The following is a 13,997-nucleotide window of genomic DNA, read 5'->3' on the forward strand; positions in this document are numbered from 1 at the left end:
CACCCCTCTGAACTGAACTATGGTTCCTTTTCTGCAAGAAACCTTCCTGACCACTAGGCCTATTTGTTTGAGACAAGTTCTGCCTGTGCAGCCCAGGCTGTTTTGACCAGCCATCTTTCTGCCTCAACCTCTGAGTGCTGGATTACAGATACGTACCATCATGCCTGGGTCACCAGGCGTTTAAAATCTTGAACTTTTATACCAGATCAGAAACTAACTATAGACTGTCTTTGTTTGTTTGTTTGAAACAGGGTTTCTCTGTGTAGCTTTGGAACCTGCCCTGGAACATACTGTAGACCAGGCTGGCCTTGAACTCACAGAGATATGCTGCATCTGTCTCCTGTGTACTGGGATTAAAAGCATGGTGGTTTTGCTTTTTTGCTTGTTTGGCTTTGGTGTTTTGGTTTGTTTGGTGTTTTTTTTTTTTGTTGTTTTTTTTTTTTGGTTTTTTTTTTGGTCAGGGTTTGCTTTCTTTTGTTTTTTGAAACAGTGTCTCAACATCTAGCTCAGCCTGACCTGGAAGTCACTACCTAGCCTAGACTTGCCTCAGGGCAATCCCTCTGCTTCAGCCTCTTAAAGTGTTGAGACTTCAGGCATGCACGCATTCTCACCTTGAAGATGACACGGATGTTCTCACCCAGGGGATCCACATTTTGGAAGGCGAGCTTGAGGGGGACCGCGTTGGAATTGAAGTACGAACAGTCCTGTACAATACAGAGGGCAGTGGCTAATGTCAGTGGACCACGCCAGGAAGGAAAATGCCCTCTTCACATTGGATCGAGACACCGTCTACCTTCTTGTTGGTCCACACAGGACATGCTCATCACACCTTCCAGATTTCCCAGGAACCCAAAGTCCACATCCCTTCCCTTGCTTCTCTCTTCTAGGCTTAGGTGGCTATTTCCAGGGCTCTACATCTGATTACCCACCCTCTTCTCTTCCCTTCGCTCTGCACACAATTTCCTAGCTTGTGACTTCTGATAAATTCCACATCCTACACTTCCATAATAGTACCACGTGCCTAAGAGTTGTGAGGATGGAACGAAACAACCAACAAGAAGACCCATGCTGGACAGGGAGTCGAGGCAGGAGGTTAAGAGTCGCCACTCTCACCGCCTTGGCTAGCTGGCATCCTCAGCACTGTTAGGGAAACCCAGCCTCTGACCCAATTCCACCCTGCACACAATTACGGTTGTCAAACCAAGTCCACACACAGTCAAGCTGGGAAGAGGCCACCTGTTTGCCCTCCTCCCTCCACTCCTAAGACAGGGTCAGGAGACCTTCACTTCCGCAAGTGTTCCCCATTCTTTGAAGTTCTACACCTAACAGAGACTCACCCTGGGCACAATGCCCTTCACCAGTAGACTGGGGCTAAGCGGCAGGCGGCACGAACCGTTGAGGGCAAAGAACTGCCTCACCTCCTCCAAGCCCGTGCGAAGGATGCCCTTCAGAGGGAGTGGGGAAAAGAAGGGTTGAAGGGAGAGGCCCAGAGGCTCCACTAAGAGCTAGGCATCTACCTCCCGGAGGAGGAGCCTAGTCATATGCCTAAATAACAGGGACAACTTCTGGGAAACCCTCGGGGAGGACAGTCACCCACTTAGGTCTCAGACTTGCTCAGTGAACAAGAAGCATGCCCGAGATTCTACAGAGGAAAGGCAGCAAGGAGAAGGGAAGAGGGAGGTATAGATTGGAGGGCAAGGGGTAAAAGTCCTTCAAGGCTTTGATAAGAGAAGATAAAAGAAGGTCCAGGCTTACAGATAAAGATCTCCCAAGGTTTAAAGACACCAGAAGCACTGCTGGTGTGGCTTAGCACCTTCCCTAAAACAAAGGTTGGCCCTTTCTGTTACCTGTCTCAGCCCTGAGTCATGGTTCCCCACAGCGAAAAGTGACCGGACCTTAGCCCTCAGCAGCTGAGTGCTTGTGCACACACAAGCATGCCTAGCCCTTAAGGCAAGCAGCTAAGTCAAAATCCTAATATTTTGCAAGCCAAACAAAACACATTCATGAGCTGTGGCCAGCTTGGGGACTGTTTGTGGCCTGCAGGTTAGTTACAGTCACCTCCTTTTAGTCACTTTCCGTCCTGCTGCTCAGGGTGCCCTAGAAGTAAACTCCTAGTGACACAAGCCTCAGCTGGAAACAGGGTCAGGGAGAGCCGGCCTTGCCTATTATTTACCTGGCGTGCAGATGGGGTGGCCTCTCGGACCTGCTGGGCCAGTTTGGCCAGGGTATTGACAAGCCAGCACTGGCGGTTAAACTCCTCCCTCAGGCCCTTGCCGCAGCAGCACAGCAAGGCTGCCAGCAGGTACTGGTAGCGGATGCTGAACTGAGAGTCCTTTAGGCTGTCCTTTAGTAACCTGTAAGGCAGGGCAAGTAGGGAGTCAGGCCACCCAGGAGCCGCAGCATGGAGCGAGGGAGGAAAGGGTCATCTCCTGCTTCAACTCAGAAAGCCCACCCCGCCCCCCACACACTCGGAGGGAAATCTGCTTGGAATGACTTCCCTGTCTTGGATGCCTACAGCTCATCTTGACTTTATGCTTCTTCTGCCATGGGTGGGTAGAGAAGGGGGATCAAAGATGGTCTCCCCTGAGTTACACAGAGGTGAATGGAGACCCCGTCGAGGAAAGATACTAGACCAAGGCCACAGGGTAGATGAGCAACATGCTGGAGTCCGGGTCTCTTAGTTCCTCCCTCCTACCTGCCACAAGGGGACTGTTCCTGCGCTCCAGCCCCTATCTACTTCCCTGTCTGCACGCTGAATTTACCAGAAGAAATAGTGGGTCACTCTCAGGTCAGAGATGGCTCGCTTCAGGAGAAAGCGCACCAAGGGGCTGTCCAGGTAGCACTCATACTTCAGGGCCTGTTCGGAAGACAGCAAACACGAGGCTTTATTGTGAAATCTGCCCTGATTACTGTCCCAGGATGGTGGCTTCCGAGGGCAGATGGAGAAAGATTAGGGAGCCGGGGCATGAGGACAGCAAGCCCTCGCACCTGTACCAGCTGCGGCAGGTAGTCCAGCAGCTCCGCATCTGAGAGGGAGCCGATCCACTGCACAGCCATCCGCCGTACCTCCTGGTCCGGAAAGCTGCGGAAGAGTTCAGAGACTTGACAATCCCCACAGCGGGCCGTGACTCAGAAATGTGAGTCAAACTTTACGCCTGGGGTCAGAGGCAAAGAGAAGGAAAAGTCCTATCCCTCTCCCACCAAGATCTGCTTCTCTTCTGGATGGCCGTCCTTAGAGATGGTCTTCCCATCCTCCTGCCCCATGGACAGTCTCCCTTGGGCAGGGAAGAGCAGGAAAATGGCCTTTCTTATTCTTTGAACCCTTTACCCAAAGCTCTTTCTTAACCCCCACTCTTAGAAATCCCTACTGTCAAGGAGCCCTTGAGTGGGTGAGATCTGTTTTCCTGGTAACACCCTACAATACAGAGCCTTGCCAGGCAAGCAATACAGAACTGCAGGGGTTTATATAAGCCAATAGACAGCCTGGGAGATGAGTTTTGCAGGGATTAGCAAAGATGTAGCCTCGAAAAGTCTCAAAGGCAGGTACATTTTGATTTCTGAGATGGCAAAAAATAAACCAGGAAGCCTGGGTACAGTCTAGAAAAGGCAGCTCAGGCGGGGAGCCCCACGACCCCAAGAACTCTTTCGGAGAAAGAGAAGGAGTGTTAAAATGAGAAGTCAGTGATCAAAGTTTGGGCTACACAAGGGAAAGCATTTGCTGAAACAATGGCTGAATATGTGAGGTTTGGGCTTGTGTGTAAATTTTGCTTCAAATGAAAAGAAAAAAAAAAGGAATCCTGAGCTCTGTTAATAATATGTGTGCCATGGAGCATGGTGGCCTATGCCTTTAATCCCAGCACTCAGGAGGCAGCAGAGACAGGCATCTCTGAATCTTCATGAGTTCAAGACCAGCATGGCCTACAAAGCCAATTCCAGGCCAGTTAGGGCTCCATCATGAGACCCTGTCCCAAACACCAAATTTTTTTTGTTTAACAAAAAGATCATGCTCCAATATTTACAATTTAATGATGTGTGATACCTGCACAGAACAACACTCAGACACCTAATAAAGCATTACGGGGAACGCCAGGGGTGGCATCTAGGGGACTTGCATATGGGGTACTCCCAGGAACACTGGGGGAAAATAAAACAAAGAAAAGAGAAAACTAGAAAAGCCCAGAATACTCATGTTTTACCCCAAGCTGGCCTGTCAGTGACGGCGGTGCTGGGACAAGTAAGAGCTCAACTCACGTGGCATGCAGGAGCCCCAGGGCATCCTGGTGGTTCATGTGTGGCCACTGCTTCAGGAGAGCATAGATGTCGGGCAGGCAAGCCCACTCCCAGCTGGGCGCACTGGCGAGCACCAGGGGGAGTGAGCTCACCTCCGAGTGGCAGTAATAGCGCTTTTCCCACAGGTGCTTCCTGTCAGCATCCGTGAGCCTGTGAGGAGACGGGTGGAGTGAGCCAGAGGGCTGAGAACTTACATCCCAAGGGAGTGGCTGCACACACCACCATTCAGAGGCTCCCCAGCGTCCCTGTATGTGATCACCAATCACCTGTGGGGCTTGGTGACTTCCTGGTGCCTAGGACCCGCCCCAATGCCAACCGAGTCAGGATGTCTCCAGAAACTAAGCATCGGGTGCATCAAAACGATCACAGGTGATTGCAATGTGAAGCTAAGCTTGGAAAGCAGGGTCCTATCTCAGGGAAACATGTCAGACTGAGGCTGAGAGCATGGACCAATAACACCAGACCACGGGATGCCCTGGAGGCCCTAGTCCCAAGTAGGGCCACCAGAGGGCAGTGGGTAACACGTGTCAGCGTTTGGGCCACTGAGGCCTCTTGGGACTTAGCTTTATAGGGTCTGTAGCTAATTGGAACTTGCCTGAGATCAGGTGTCTAATGGGGGAGACAGGAGCTGAGGGGCTAATGAAATGAGGGGTCAGGAGTGGGGTGGGGGCAGGGAGGTCTGCATCTCTTGTTCCCCAACCCAGCATGCGTATGCCATTCAGAGCCCAGAGAAGTGGCTGCGATGAGAGAGAGAGCCCTGACTCCCCTCCTTCTCACTCCTCCCTCTCCAATCCTGGGTAAACACAGCAGCCTCAAGGATGAGATCAGCCTGGACTCCTGAGAGCTGCCAGCTTGCCAAGACACCTGATCCTTTTTGGAATGTGACAAGGCCAGAAAAATGCAAAGGCGGTTGGTGTGGAAGGGGCAGGAGGCAGTGGGGGCAGGGAGGTGAGGGCAGAGACCAGCTGCCCCACCAGAAGTAGAAGATGGTGTATCTGGGGAAGCGGCATGGCTCTGCTCCTCCTGGTAGGTGGGTCTGGGGCAGGTTACTGGCGTGGGGCTGGATATCCTGGGATCCCATTTCCTGCCCTGCCCTATCCACTTTCCCTAGAGTCAGCTAGGGAAAGGTCTGGGGGTTGCCACCCTTCTGCCTAGGTGGTAGCAATAATTACCGCCCTGACCTCCTCCCATCCTCAAGCACAAGGGCAGGAACTAGATGCCGGAAGGTAAAAAGGCAGGCAGGCGTGGACAGTGGGAAGGATGCCTGTGTCACATATGGGCCTCCTCACCAGTACAGGGACTCCTTCTGCGTGATATCTTTAAGCTTGCGTTGGTCCTCCTCCCGGAGGCTGCCAAACTCATAGCGGGGGCTGAATTTGTCTCCAGGGGGGCTGGTGAACTTGATGTCAAAGGCCGAGGTGGGGAAGTCAATCTTGGGACAGGATCAGAGAAGAAGAAGAAGAAAGGAGAGGAGAAGGTGTCAGTCAGTGGAGGCAGTCCCATCCCTGGGTCCCCAGTTATCCTATCACACCAGGGGACTCCTGCCCCAACCTTTTCTCCCGTTCAGAGGCTCTTTGTAAAATAACCCAGATGCCCGTGGGGATCCCCAAAGTCCCAGCTGTAACTTTTAGCAAAAATTAAAAGGAAACTATCGGAAGCCTAGCATGATGGGTTATGGTGGGAATCCTAGCGCACAGAAAGGCCGAGGAAGAAGTACTGCTGCAAATTTGAAAACAGCCTGATCTACACGGTGAGTTCCAGGCCAGTCAGGAATCATAGAGAGGACCCTTTTCATCCAAGCCTTCCCTTCTAAAAGGGAAACACAGGGAAAATGTACAAGGGAGGGGAAGGCTGGTTTGAGATGCTTAAGGAAGACAGGCCCCACCTCAAAACCCTGAGCAGATATTACAAGGATAAGTCACTCAGAGTGCCTAAGATGAAGCTGGTGACCCCCTAGTGTGATCCTCCGAGGACTCCATAGTGTGGTCTCAGAGGCATTGTAGCATGTGGGGATCTGGGACCACACCTTGGGTGAAGGCTCGAACTCTACGATGTGGTCATTTGCTCTGTACCACCAAATACATATCCTTCCAAAAATGGGCATCAGAGCTACAAGATATATGTATGTTCTCCAAGGAGTTCTGCTCACTCATTCAGCAAGTGCACACTGTACCCTGGCATGGATTGGGTGTTTTTCTATCCCCTGGGCATGGAGTCAAGACAAAACACCTGCCTCTAGAAGCACACGTTCTGTATATTTCTATTACATTTTCTGTCAGTTTTGCCATTGCCTACTCCACACCACAGCATCTCACAGGCTTGACAAAGGGGAATCAGAACTAGGGTTGAGGCAGCTTTTCTCCCTTCCTCCCAGGAGAACAGGTCCCCTTGGCCTCAAGAGAAGCACTGATTGGTCGGTCAGGCCTAGAAGGATGAGCCCAAAACAGGGTGAGCCCTGGGTGGAGAAGGTCTCAGACCTCACCTTCAGAGGATGCTGTGAAATGGGGAACGGATACTTCCTACTCATGCCCTCACATTCAGTGGGGTGCTTGGTCACATCTCATCCCATGCCCGAAGTTCCCACCCAGAGTTCAGTGGGGGCCTTGGAGCTGACTCTGGTGCTCTGTGATAGGCAGATGGGAGAGAGAGGCTGGGTCTCACCTGCAGGATGACACTGTCTGGCTGGTGGAAATTAGGTGCACTCCAACGGGCACTGGAGTTTTCCTGTGTTGCTGGCCACAAGCCCAGAAGCTTCCGGCCACAGGTCAAGACTCTGAGGTAGAAGGAGAGTGAGATGAAGCCAACAACCACTGTGTAATTGGTAGGGTTCTCTCCTGCCCTCTTGTCCCCAGACCTTTCCTAGTGGACGTCTGTTCCTCACTCCTGTCTCTCTGATTCTCCCCACAGACCACAGCTTTTACTACTAATCTCTAGGAAATCTCCCATTGCAGAAAGCCCCTGCCAGCTCACCACTCCCTGACCAGAATGACCTGTTGGCTGGGATATCTCCCTGAGGTAGAGAGGCCTGATTAGATGATCTCCAAAGTCCTGATGACAGGACCAGAGGACTTTCTTTGTAGCAGGAACACTGCTGTCCCATGCCCCCTGGCCCACCTGCCAGGTTCCATCCTTAGTCCTGGTCACTAGGCCTGTACATTGGCTTCTCTGCTAGGACTCTGGACTTCACAGTGTCTGCCATGTGGCCAACCCTTCCCATGGGGTATAGTGACCCCGCTTTTATCTCCATCCCCCTTGTTCCCTTCCAAGGCCAAAAGCTGGTTCCCTGGGGCTCACATACTGCCTGAAGTTGAAGAGAGGGGTAGTGACCCAGCCCAGGGCTTCAGGCACCCGCCTCTGCTTATTGGCTTCCGAGGAACTCCCGGGAGGGGGGATGGGCAGGGCATAGAGTGTGGCACACAGCAGGGTCTCCCGAGGAAGCCTGTTCACCTGCACTGGAAAGCAGATCCTAGAAAACAAGGGAACCAAAATCAGGGGCCTTCTGGGGCTAGGGGGCTTCAGAAGTCTAAGCAGAGAATCTGCCTTCATCTCAGGAGTCACACATGTCCCTAGCCTCCCACAGAACCAGGACAGGCCCCAAAGCAAGCAGGACCTCTTCTGGGTGGCCCTATGATGCACTCCCAGAAAGACAGACGTCTCTGGGACTCCTGACTCAAACACATCCCCCAATTTTCAGGCAGGGCCCAGGCAGAACTGGCTTAGCCAAAGTCATGTCCTGGTCCAGGTGACCACCCATCCTGTCCTGTGCCAGGCTCCTTTTCTCACACTGACATTTCTGCAGAGGGGCAGTAAAACTTCCTTTCAATCCCATAGTCCCTCTCCCTCCCCAGTGACACCCCACAGAGTCACCAGGGAGAAGTACCAAGATCTCTGCCCTCAGTGCACTCAGTTTGCCCTCCCCCACAGCCCTCTCATTGGCTGTGTCCCCTCTCCTAGGCCCAGGGGCATACCCCAGAACAGGCTCAAAGTCCAAGAAGAAAGAGAAGGGGATTTTCAGAATTCCCTGAAAGAGAAAGGCAGCTGGGAAAGCCAAGAGGACTCCGTGAGCAGCAAACACTCCTCAAGGCCAGATGTTCTCCACAGACTGGACTACACCCAGCCACACCCTCTGAATTCAGGCTAAGGAGATTTGGGTGTGGGGAGGTGGAGAGAGCTGGGGGCTGGAGAAAAAGAAAGCCAGAACCCACCCGGTTACCTTTCCCGGAAGTCGTCCCTGGGCCAAAGTCCACACTGCCACACCCTCCTGGCTGGCCCAAGGCCCTACTGCTTCTACACCCAAAGGGCACAGAGGCAGGGCAGCTAGCTACCTCCGAGGTCAGAGGTTTCAGACAAGGCTGCCTCCCTCTTCACTGCCCCTCACTCCTGGGAGGAGTCTCCACTCCGAGGAGGCACTCGACAGCCACAGACTGGCACAGTCCTGCTCTACCCCAGCTGCTTCTACCCTGGGGGCCCATCAGCTATAATTAGGGCCCCTTCATCAGCCAGCGGACGTGCCAGGCTGGGTTTGGCTGGAGGTGGCAGAGCAGGGCTGCTGGGCCTATTTTGAGAGTGAGCTGATGCCCTGTCCTGCTACAGTGGGAGGGAGAAGCAGCTGACCCCATAGCCGGTTCACATAACAGGGAAGAGCAGAACATGGCTAACACATGGTAGGACCACAGCCCCAGCCCTCGGAAGGCTGAGGCAGAGGACTGCGGAAATTTCAAGGCAAACATATGAGTTTGCATGAGAGCCTATATTGGAAAGAAGGAGGTACATTTTGACTGAAACCATAATACGGAGAAGCAAGCAAGGCCCTCCCATTTCTCAGGTCTTTTAGTGCGCTTGGGATTCCAAAATGGACTCCCTACCCCTCTGTCTGGGTTTGGTCGAGGGAACCGCTACTTCGGATGACTCTTCTCTTTGTCTGAGAAATTCTTCTTCCTGTGAGCCCTTCTCCACCATTAGAACAATTCCCTAGGATTGCCTCCTCCAGGGAATGCACTGGGCTCCAGCTTGGCCACACAATCTTTGGGTAACTGAACTAACAGTTCTGCATGCTCACTAGGGGAAGCGAGGACTAGAGTTTGGGTCCTTTCTGCCATGTGGCATTAGTTATTATACTTGAACTGGGTGCCGTGACACAGATAAGCATTTTCACACAAATGTCCCTCGTGTGTTAGTCACCATCAGCCACCTGGAACAGAGAAACAGGAACTGAGAAGGCCAGAGCTGAGGTTCTAAGATGAAGACAGGGAAGGAGTGAACATTTACCAGGCACTAGGTGCTGGGCCAAGTTCTTATTTTCTCTCTCCTGCCTCCCCTCCCCACTCCCTCCTCTCTCTCTCTCTCTCTCTCTCTCTCTCTCTCTCTCTCTCTCTCTCTCTCTCATCTTATTATTTAGCTTAGGTTGGTCATGAACTCACAGCAATCCTCCTGCTGCAGGTACACAACCACCATGCTCAGCTGTCCAGGTGTTTTCCTATGTTTGTTTCACTTTTGTGGTACTGATGAATCTACCACCGACCAAGTTGTCTTCTTCGTGTCCTAACAACTCAAGATCTTGTCAAGAGTCCTCTATCCACCTCCATTCTAGGCTATCTACAGTATCATCTGCTGAATGAAGATGGCTGGCCCAAAGCTAGGCCCTGACCACAGTATGGTGCCTTCTCCCACATGCCTTGGCCTTCATTAAGAAGGGCTAAGAGGTCTGTCTCTTCAGACATTAGGGAGGATAGGGCTGAGGCCAATGCCCTCCCTACACATGGTTCTAGGCCTTAGGGACCTGGCCCCGTGGATCAAGATAGAAATCTTACACTTAGCGTGGAAGATGAGCAGTGTGGAAGACTGGGTTGCAGCCATACCTCTGACTCTGTCAGAGACGGGTCCTCAGCATCCCCCTCTAGACGGCGGTAGTTAGTGAGGTGGAGAATCTCAGTGGAATATTGAAACTAAAAATCTCTTCACTTTGGCAGTGTTGCGCTGAACCCAGGGTCCCACTGAGACAGATCTCACTATACATAGGCTGGCCTCAAATTTACAGCAGCTCTGCCTCAGCTTCCTGAATGCTCGTCTTACAGACCTGAGCACCATGCTCTGCTTCTCAGGGACTACTTAATGCAGCTACCTAGTCTCCGGGGAGTTTCTCCTACCCTGGTTAAGTGTCTGTTAGTGGTTACTGATCTAAGAATGACCTAAGTGTGAGGAACAGGTCTGCCTCCCCTCTAGTCCATCTCTTAAATATCCAGACCCTTCATCTGCCTATTTAAGCATCCTTGACCTCCCCAGGGACACTCTTCTGTCTCTGTAATCTGCAACACTTTTAAGTTGCATTTGCTGCTTTGCAAATGGGGACACAGATATGGTGGGCCTGGGGAAGTGAAGCTGGGGTGGCGGTTGGGGGAGCAGCAAACATCACAGGCAAGGCACTGGGAGACAAACACCTGTGATGCCACCTTTAAGGTCCCCTCACTCCTTACTTCTTTCCTATTTTGTACAACTAAAGCTTTCTTTCATGAAATCAAATCATTGTTAATAAATGGTAATTGATACCATCTTATACCGGTGGTTATCATATTTATAACCTCTTATCTCCCTTCAGTGCCACACCTGCCTCCAGGCTAAAAAGGTGTTCTCATTTCTCAATTTGAGAAGCTGAGGCAGACAGGCTAGAAAGAACACAGGATTAGAGAGAGCTGGAAACAGAGCCTTACTCCTCGGTTCTACATCTATTCTTCCTCCCTCTAGGCAACTCGCCCTGTTCTGTCCAATTCTTTTTGAGTGTGGATTGAGATGGGATCTCCTGGTTGACCTAGAACTTAGCTATGTGGCCCAGGTTGGCCTCAAGATTACGGCAATGCTCTTGCCTCTGCCTCCCAATGCTAAGATTCTGGGTATGGTTTTATTTGTCAGTGTTACGTTGTCTAGGGCCAAAACCCAGGGCCTGGCATATGCTAGTCAAACACTCTACTTGGAGCTATACCTTAGCCTTTCTGCCTATTCCAGAGAATATTGGAGGAAGGGAGAAAATAGAAATCCTACAGACCAGTTAAATTTTTTAAGAGAGGCAAGAGCAAAACAATAAAGTGTTTTTAAAATCAGCAGTAATATTTATATGATCCTTTGCAGATTATAAAAAGTCTTTAAGAGCCTTTATGGGTACTTCCTATTGGATGTTCCTAACAACTTGAGAGGTAAAAATTATATGCTTGTCCCATTTAAGAGTCAGGGAACTGGAGACTCAAGAAACATCATGACCTGTCTGAATAAGGGTAGTTATGGAACCAGATTTAACCCAGGCTGTGCTCTGTTCCAGGTCTGACTCCTGCTCCAGGATCTTCCTAAAGTGAGCAGGTTGGTTTGGAGCTTAGGGTGGGCTTACTGCTGGTCCCAGATGATGAGATGGAACAGGTACTTGGAGAAGTGAGCCCGTCGGGTCTGCAGGGGGCTGCACAGTTCCTTGCCTCCATGGCTGAGGGAACAGGAGAGGTAGAACTCTTCATAGCTACAAAAGAACAGGAGCAGGTCAGTACATCTTGCCCTTAAAACCAATCTCTTCCACCCTAATGCCAAGCTCCGTTTCCTCTAGTAGATTTCTATTGGTCTCTGGAGAATGCAACATGGGGTCAGGGTCAGGACAACCAAGCTGGGCTTAAGGAAGTGTGCTTAGGAGCAGCAACTTTATCTGGATCCCTAGACCCCCAGAGTCTTAGACCCACGCTGAGTACAGGAGTTTTTCTTCATTTCATGGGACTGGCCATCTAGTCTCCTCCTGACAGTCAGTTCCAGTCCATCACGGGAAGCGCATGGGCACACATGGGTATATGTGGTGTGTGTGTATGTATGTACACATATATGTGTGTGTACATATGTGTGTGTACTTATACACATATATGTACACACATATACATATATACATACATACATGCAGGCAAGGGGTGGGGGAGGAAAACGACATATGCTACCATGAATGTCAACACATGGGGGTCCCTGTGGCTCATGACAGGTGCCTGACAGAAGAGGTCAGAGAAGGCCCCTGTTTCCCAGGCTGCTTCCTTTGTTCTATGCCAATCGCCCAGAGGAATACATTAAGTGAGAAACAAAGAAAGAAGGGGAAGGAAGGGGAGGGGGTGGGGTTAGTAAGGGTGGGTTGGGGCCAAATGCCTATTCCCTCAGGCCTCAGGACTCTGGGGATCCAGCAGAAGAGCTGAGGACTACCAAAAGAACGTCCTCCTCCACCCACCCCTGCAAGGGAACCCCAGACAAAGGGTCACCCCCTCCCCACCACTCTCATTGTGCATCTGCAGGCGAGTGCAGCCATTGGCTTGGGCCACACTCTATCTGGGAACTGGCCATCTGTCGCCTGTCTCCCTCAGCTGGCTTGGGATCTGAAGAGGGAAGAGATGTTGAGGCAGCCAGCACTGGGGGACTGGCAGGTGCTTATCCATCTCCTAGGGGACTTTCTCTCTCTGGGATGGATACAGGCTGGGCTCCCCTCAGGCCCTAGACTCACCCCTTTAGCCCCGTGGCACCAGAATGCCACACCTCCTAGGATGGAGTACAGTAAGGTCACGGGCAGCAGGGGAGCCGCTCACCTGTCTCCCTGGAGCTCTGACTCACCTGGTGGCCCAGATGATGGGAATGCGGTGAGTAGCATAGACGGTGAAGGCCAGGGCCCCAGAGAAGTGGCAGGCCTCTTGAACCAAATCGTGTTTTCGACTCCCGGGCACCGCGGTCTGGAAGTCTGCATTGAACGTATTGCAGTACAGCTCCACCAAATCCAAGATGGCTGCTGTCAAGGCTTCTATCACCTTCTCTGTGAAGGGAGGGGCCAGAGAGGAAACTCAATTAGGACTCGCCAAGGGCCATTTTGTTGCCCTGACACTAGGCATATAGGACAGCTTGGGACAGTGATCCCCAAATGCCAGCCAATTTCTAATAGCTGTGACAAAGCTTACCCATCTGCGGAGAAAAAGGAAAGATGCAGGAGCATGCCTGAGCACTTATTTCATCAAGAGATTCCCGGCTTTAAATGTGGTCCTATCTTATATAGATACTTAATGTAGTGCTAAAATGTTATTTTTAAAAAGTCATTTTCTGGCACTAGAGAGATGGCACAGTGGTTAAGAGAACTGACTGTCCTTCTAGAGCACTTGGGTTTGATTCCCAGCACCCACACTGGCAGCACTCCAGTTCCAGGGGTCCAACACCCTCTTCTGTCTTCTGTGAGTATTAGGCACATGCAGGCAAAATACCCGTATATATAAAATAAAACACATCCTTTTTTTTTTAAAAAAAAAATTCTTTTCTTGAAAAAAAACAAAAAACAGTGTTTAACAAACTTGTACCTCCTTAGTACCATATATGTACACAGATACACACACACACACAGAGATACACACACAGACACACACATACACACATAGGTACACACAAACAGAGACACACATATGCACACACAAACACACATGCACACACAGACACACACAAACACACAGGCACACACACATGCACAAAGCTGGAAATGCTATGTTAGCTCCTAGAAGACTTTAGGGGACAATTTATTGGTCTGCAAAGACCAAAGATGGATTCACTTTTAAGAAAGCCAGTGATGGGGCTGGTTAAAAGCACTAGTTGCTCTTCTAAAGGACCCAAGTTCAATTCCCAGCAACCACACAACAGCTCACAACTATCAGTAACTTCAATTCCAGGAC

At 51.0% G+C, this 13,997-nt stretch overlaps 1 protein-coding gene across 6 annotated transcripts in view; it reads right to left on the bottom strand.

Moving 5' to 3' along the window:
• Pik3c2b (phosphatidylinositol-4-phosphate 3-kinase catalytic subunit type 2 beta) overlaps window positions 1-13,997 on the bottom strand; it is a 66,014-nt gene that overhangs the window by 18,050 nt on the left and 33,967 nt on the right. For all 6 annotated transcript variants that reach the window (XM_048430743.3, XM_048430741.3, XM_048430742.3 and 3 more), the window contains 11 exons: window positions 12,904-13,099; window positions 11,666-11,788; window positions 7,589-7,756; window positions 6,952-7,063; window positions 5,580-5,722; window positions 4,252-4,440; window positions 2,989-3,082; window positions 2,763-2,857; window positions 2,174-2,354; window positions 1,338-1,445; window positions 612-704 (listed from right to left, as the gene is read on the bottom strand). In XM_048430743.3, coding sequence (XP_048286700.3) covers window positions 612-704; window positions 1,338-1,445; window positions 2,174-2,354; window positions 2,763-2,857; window positions 2,989-3,082; window positions 4,252-4,440; window positions 5,580-5,722; window positions 6,952-7,063; window positions 7,589-7,756; window positions 11,666-11,788; window positions 12,904-13,099 — 1,502 coding nt within the window. The remainder of the gene's footprint in view (window positions 1-611; window positions 705-1,337; window positions 1,446-2,173; window positions 2,355-2,762; window positions 2,858-2,988; window positions 3,083-4,251; window positions 4,441-5,579; window positions 5,723-6,951; window positions 7,064-7,588; window positions 7,757-11,665; window positions 11,789-12,903; window positions 13,100-13,997) is intronic.

This window comes from Myodes glareolus, chromosome 5 (genome assembly GCF_982192425.1).
Source record: "Myodes glareolus chromosome 5, mMyoGla1.1, whole genome shotgun sequence".
Taxonomy (NCBI): Eukaryota; Metazoa; Chordata; class Mammalia; order Rodentia; family Cricetidae; genus Myodes; species Myodes glareolus.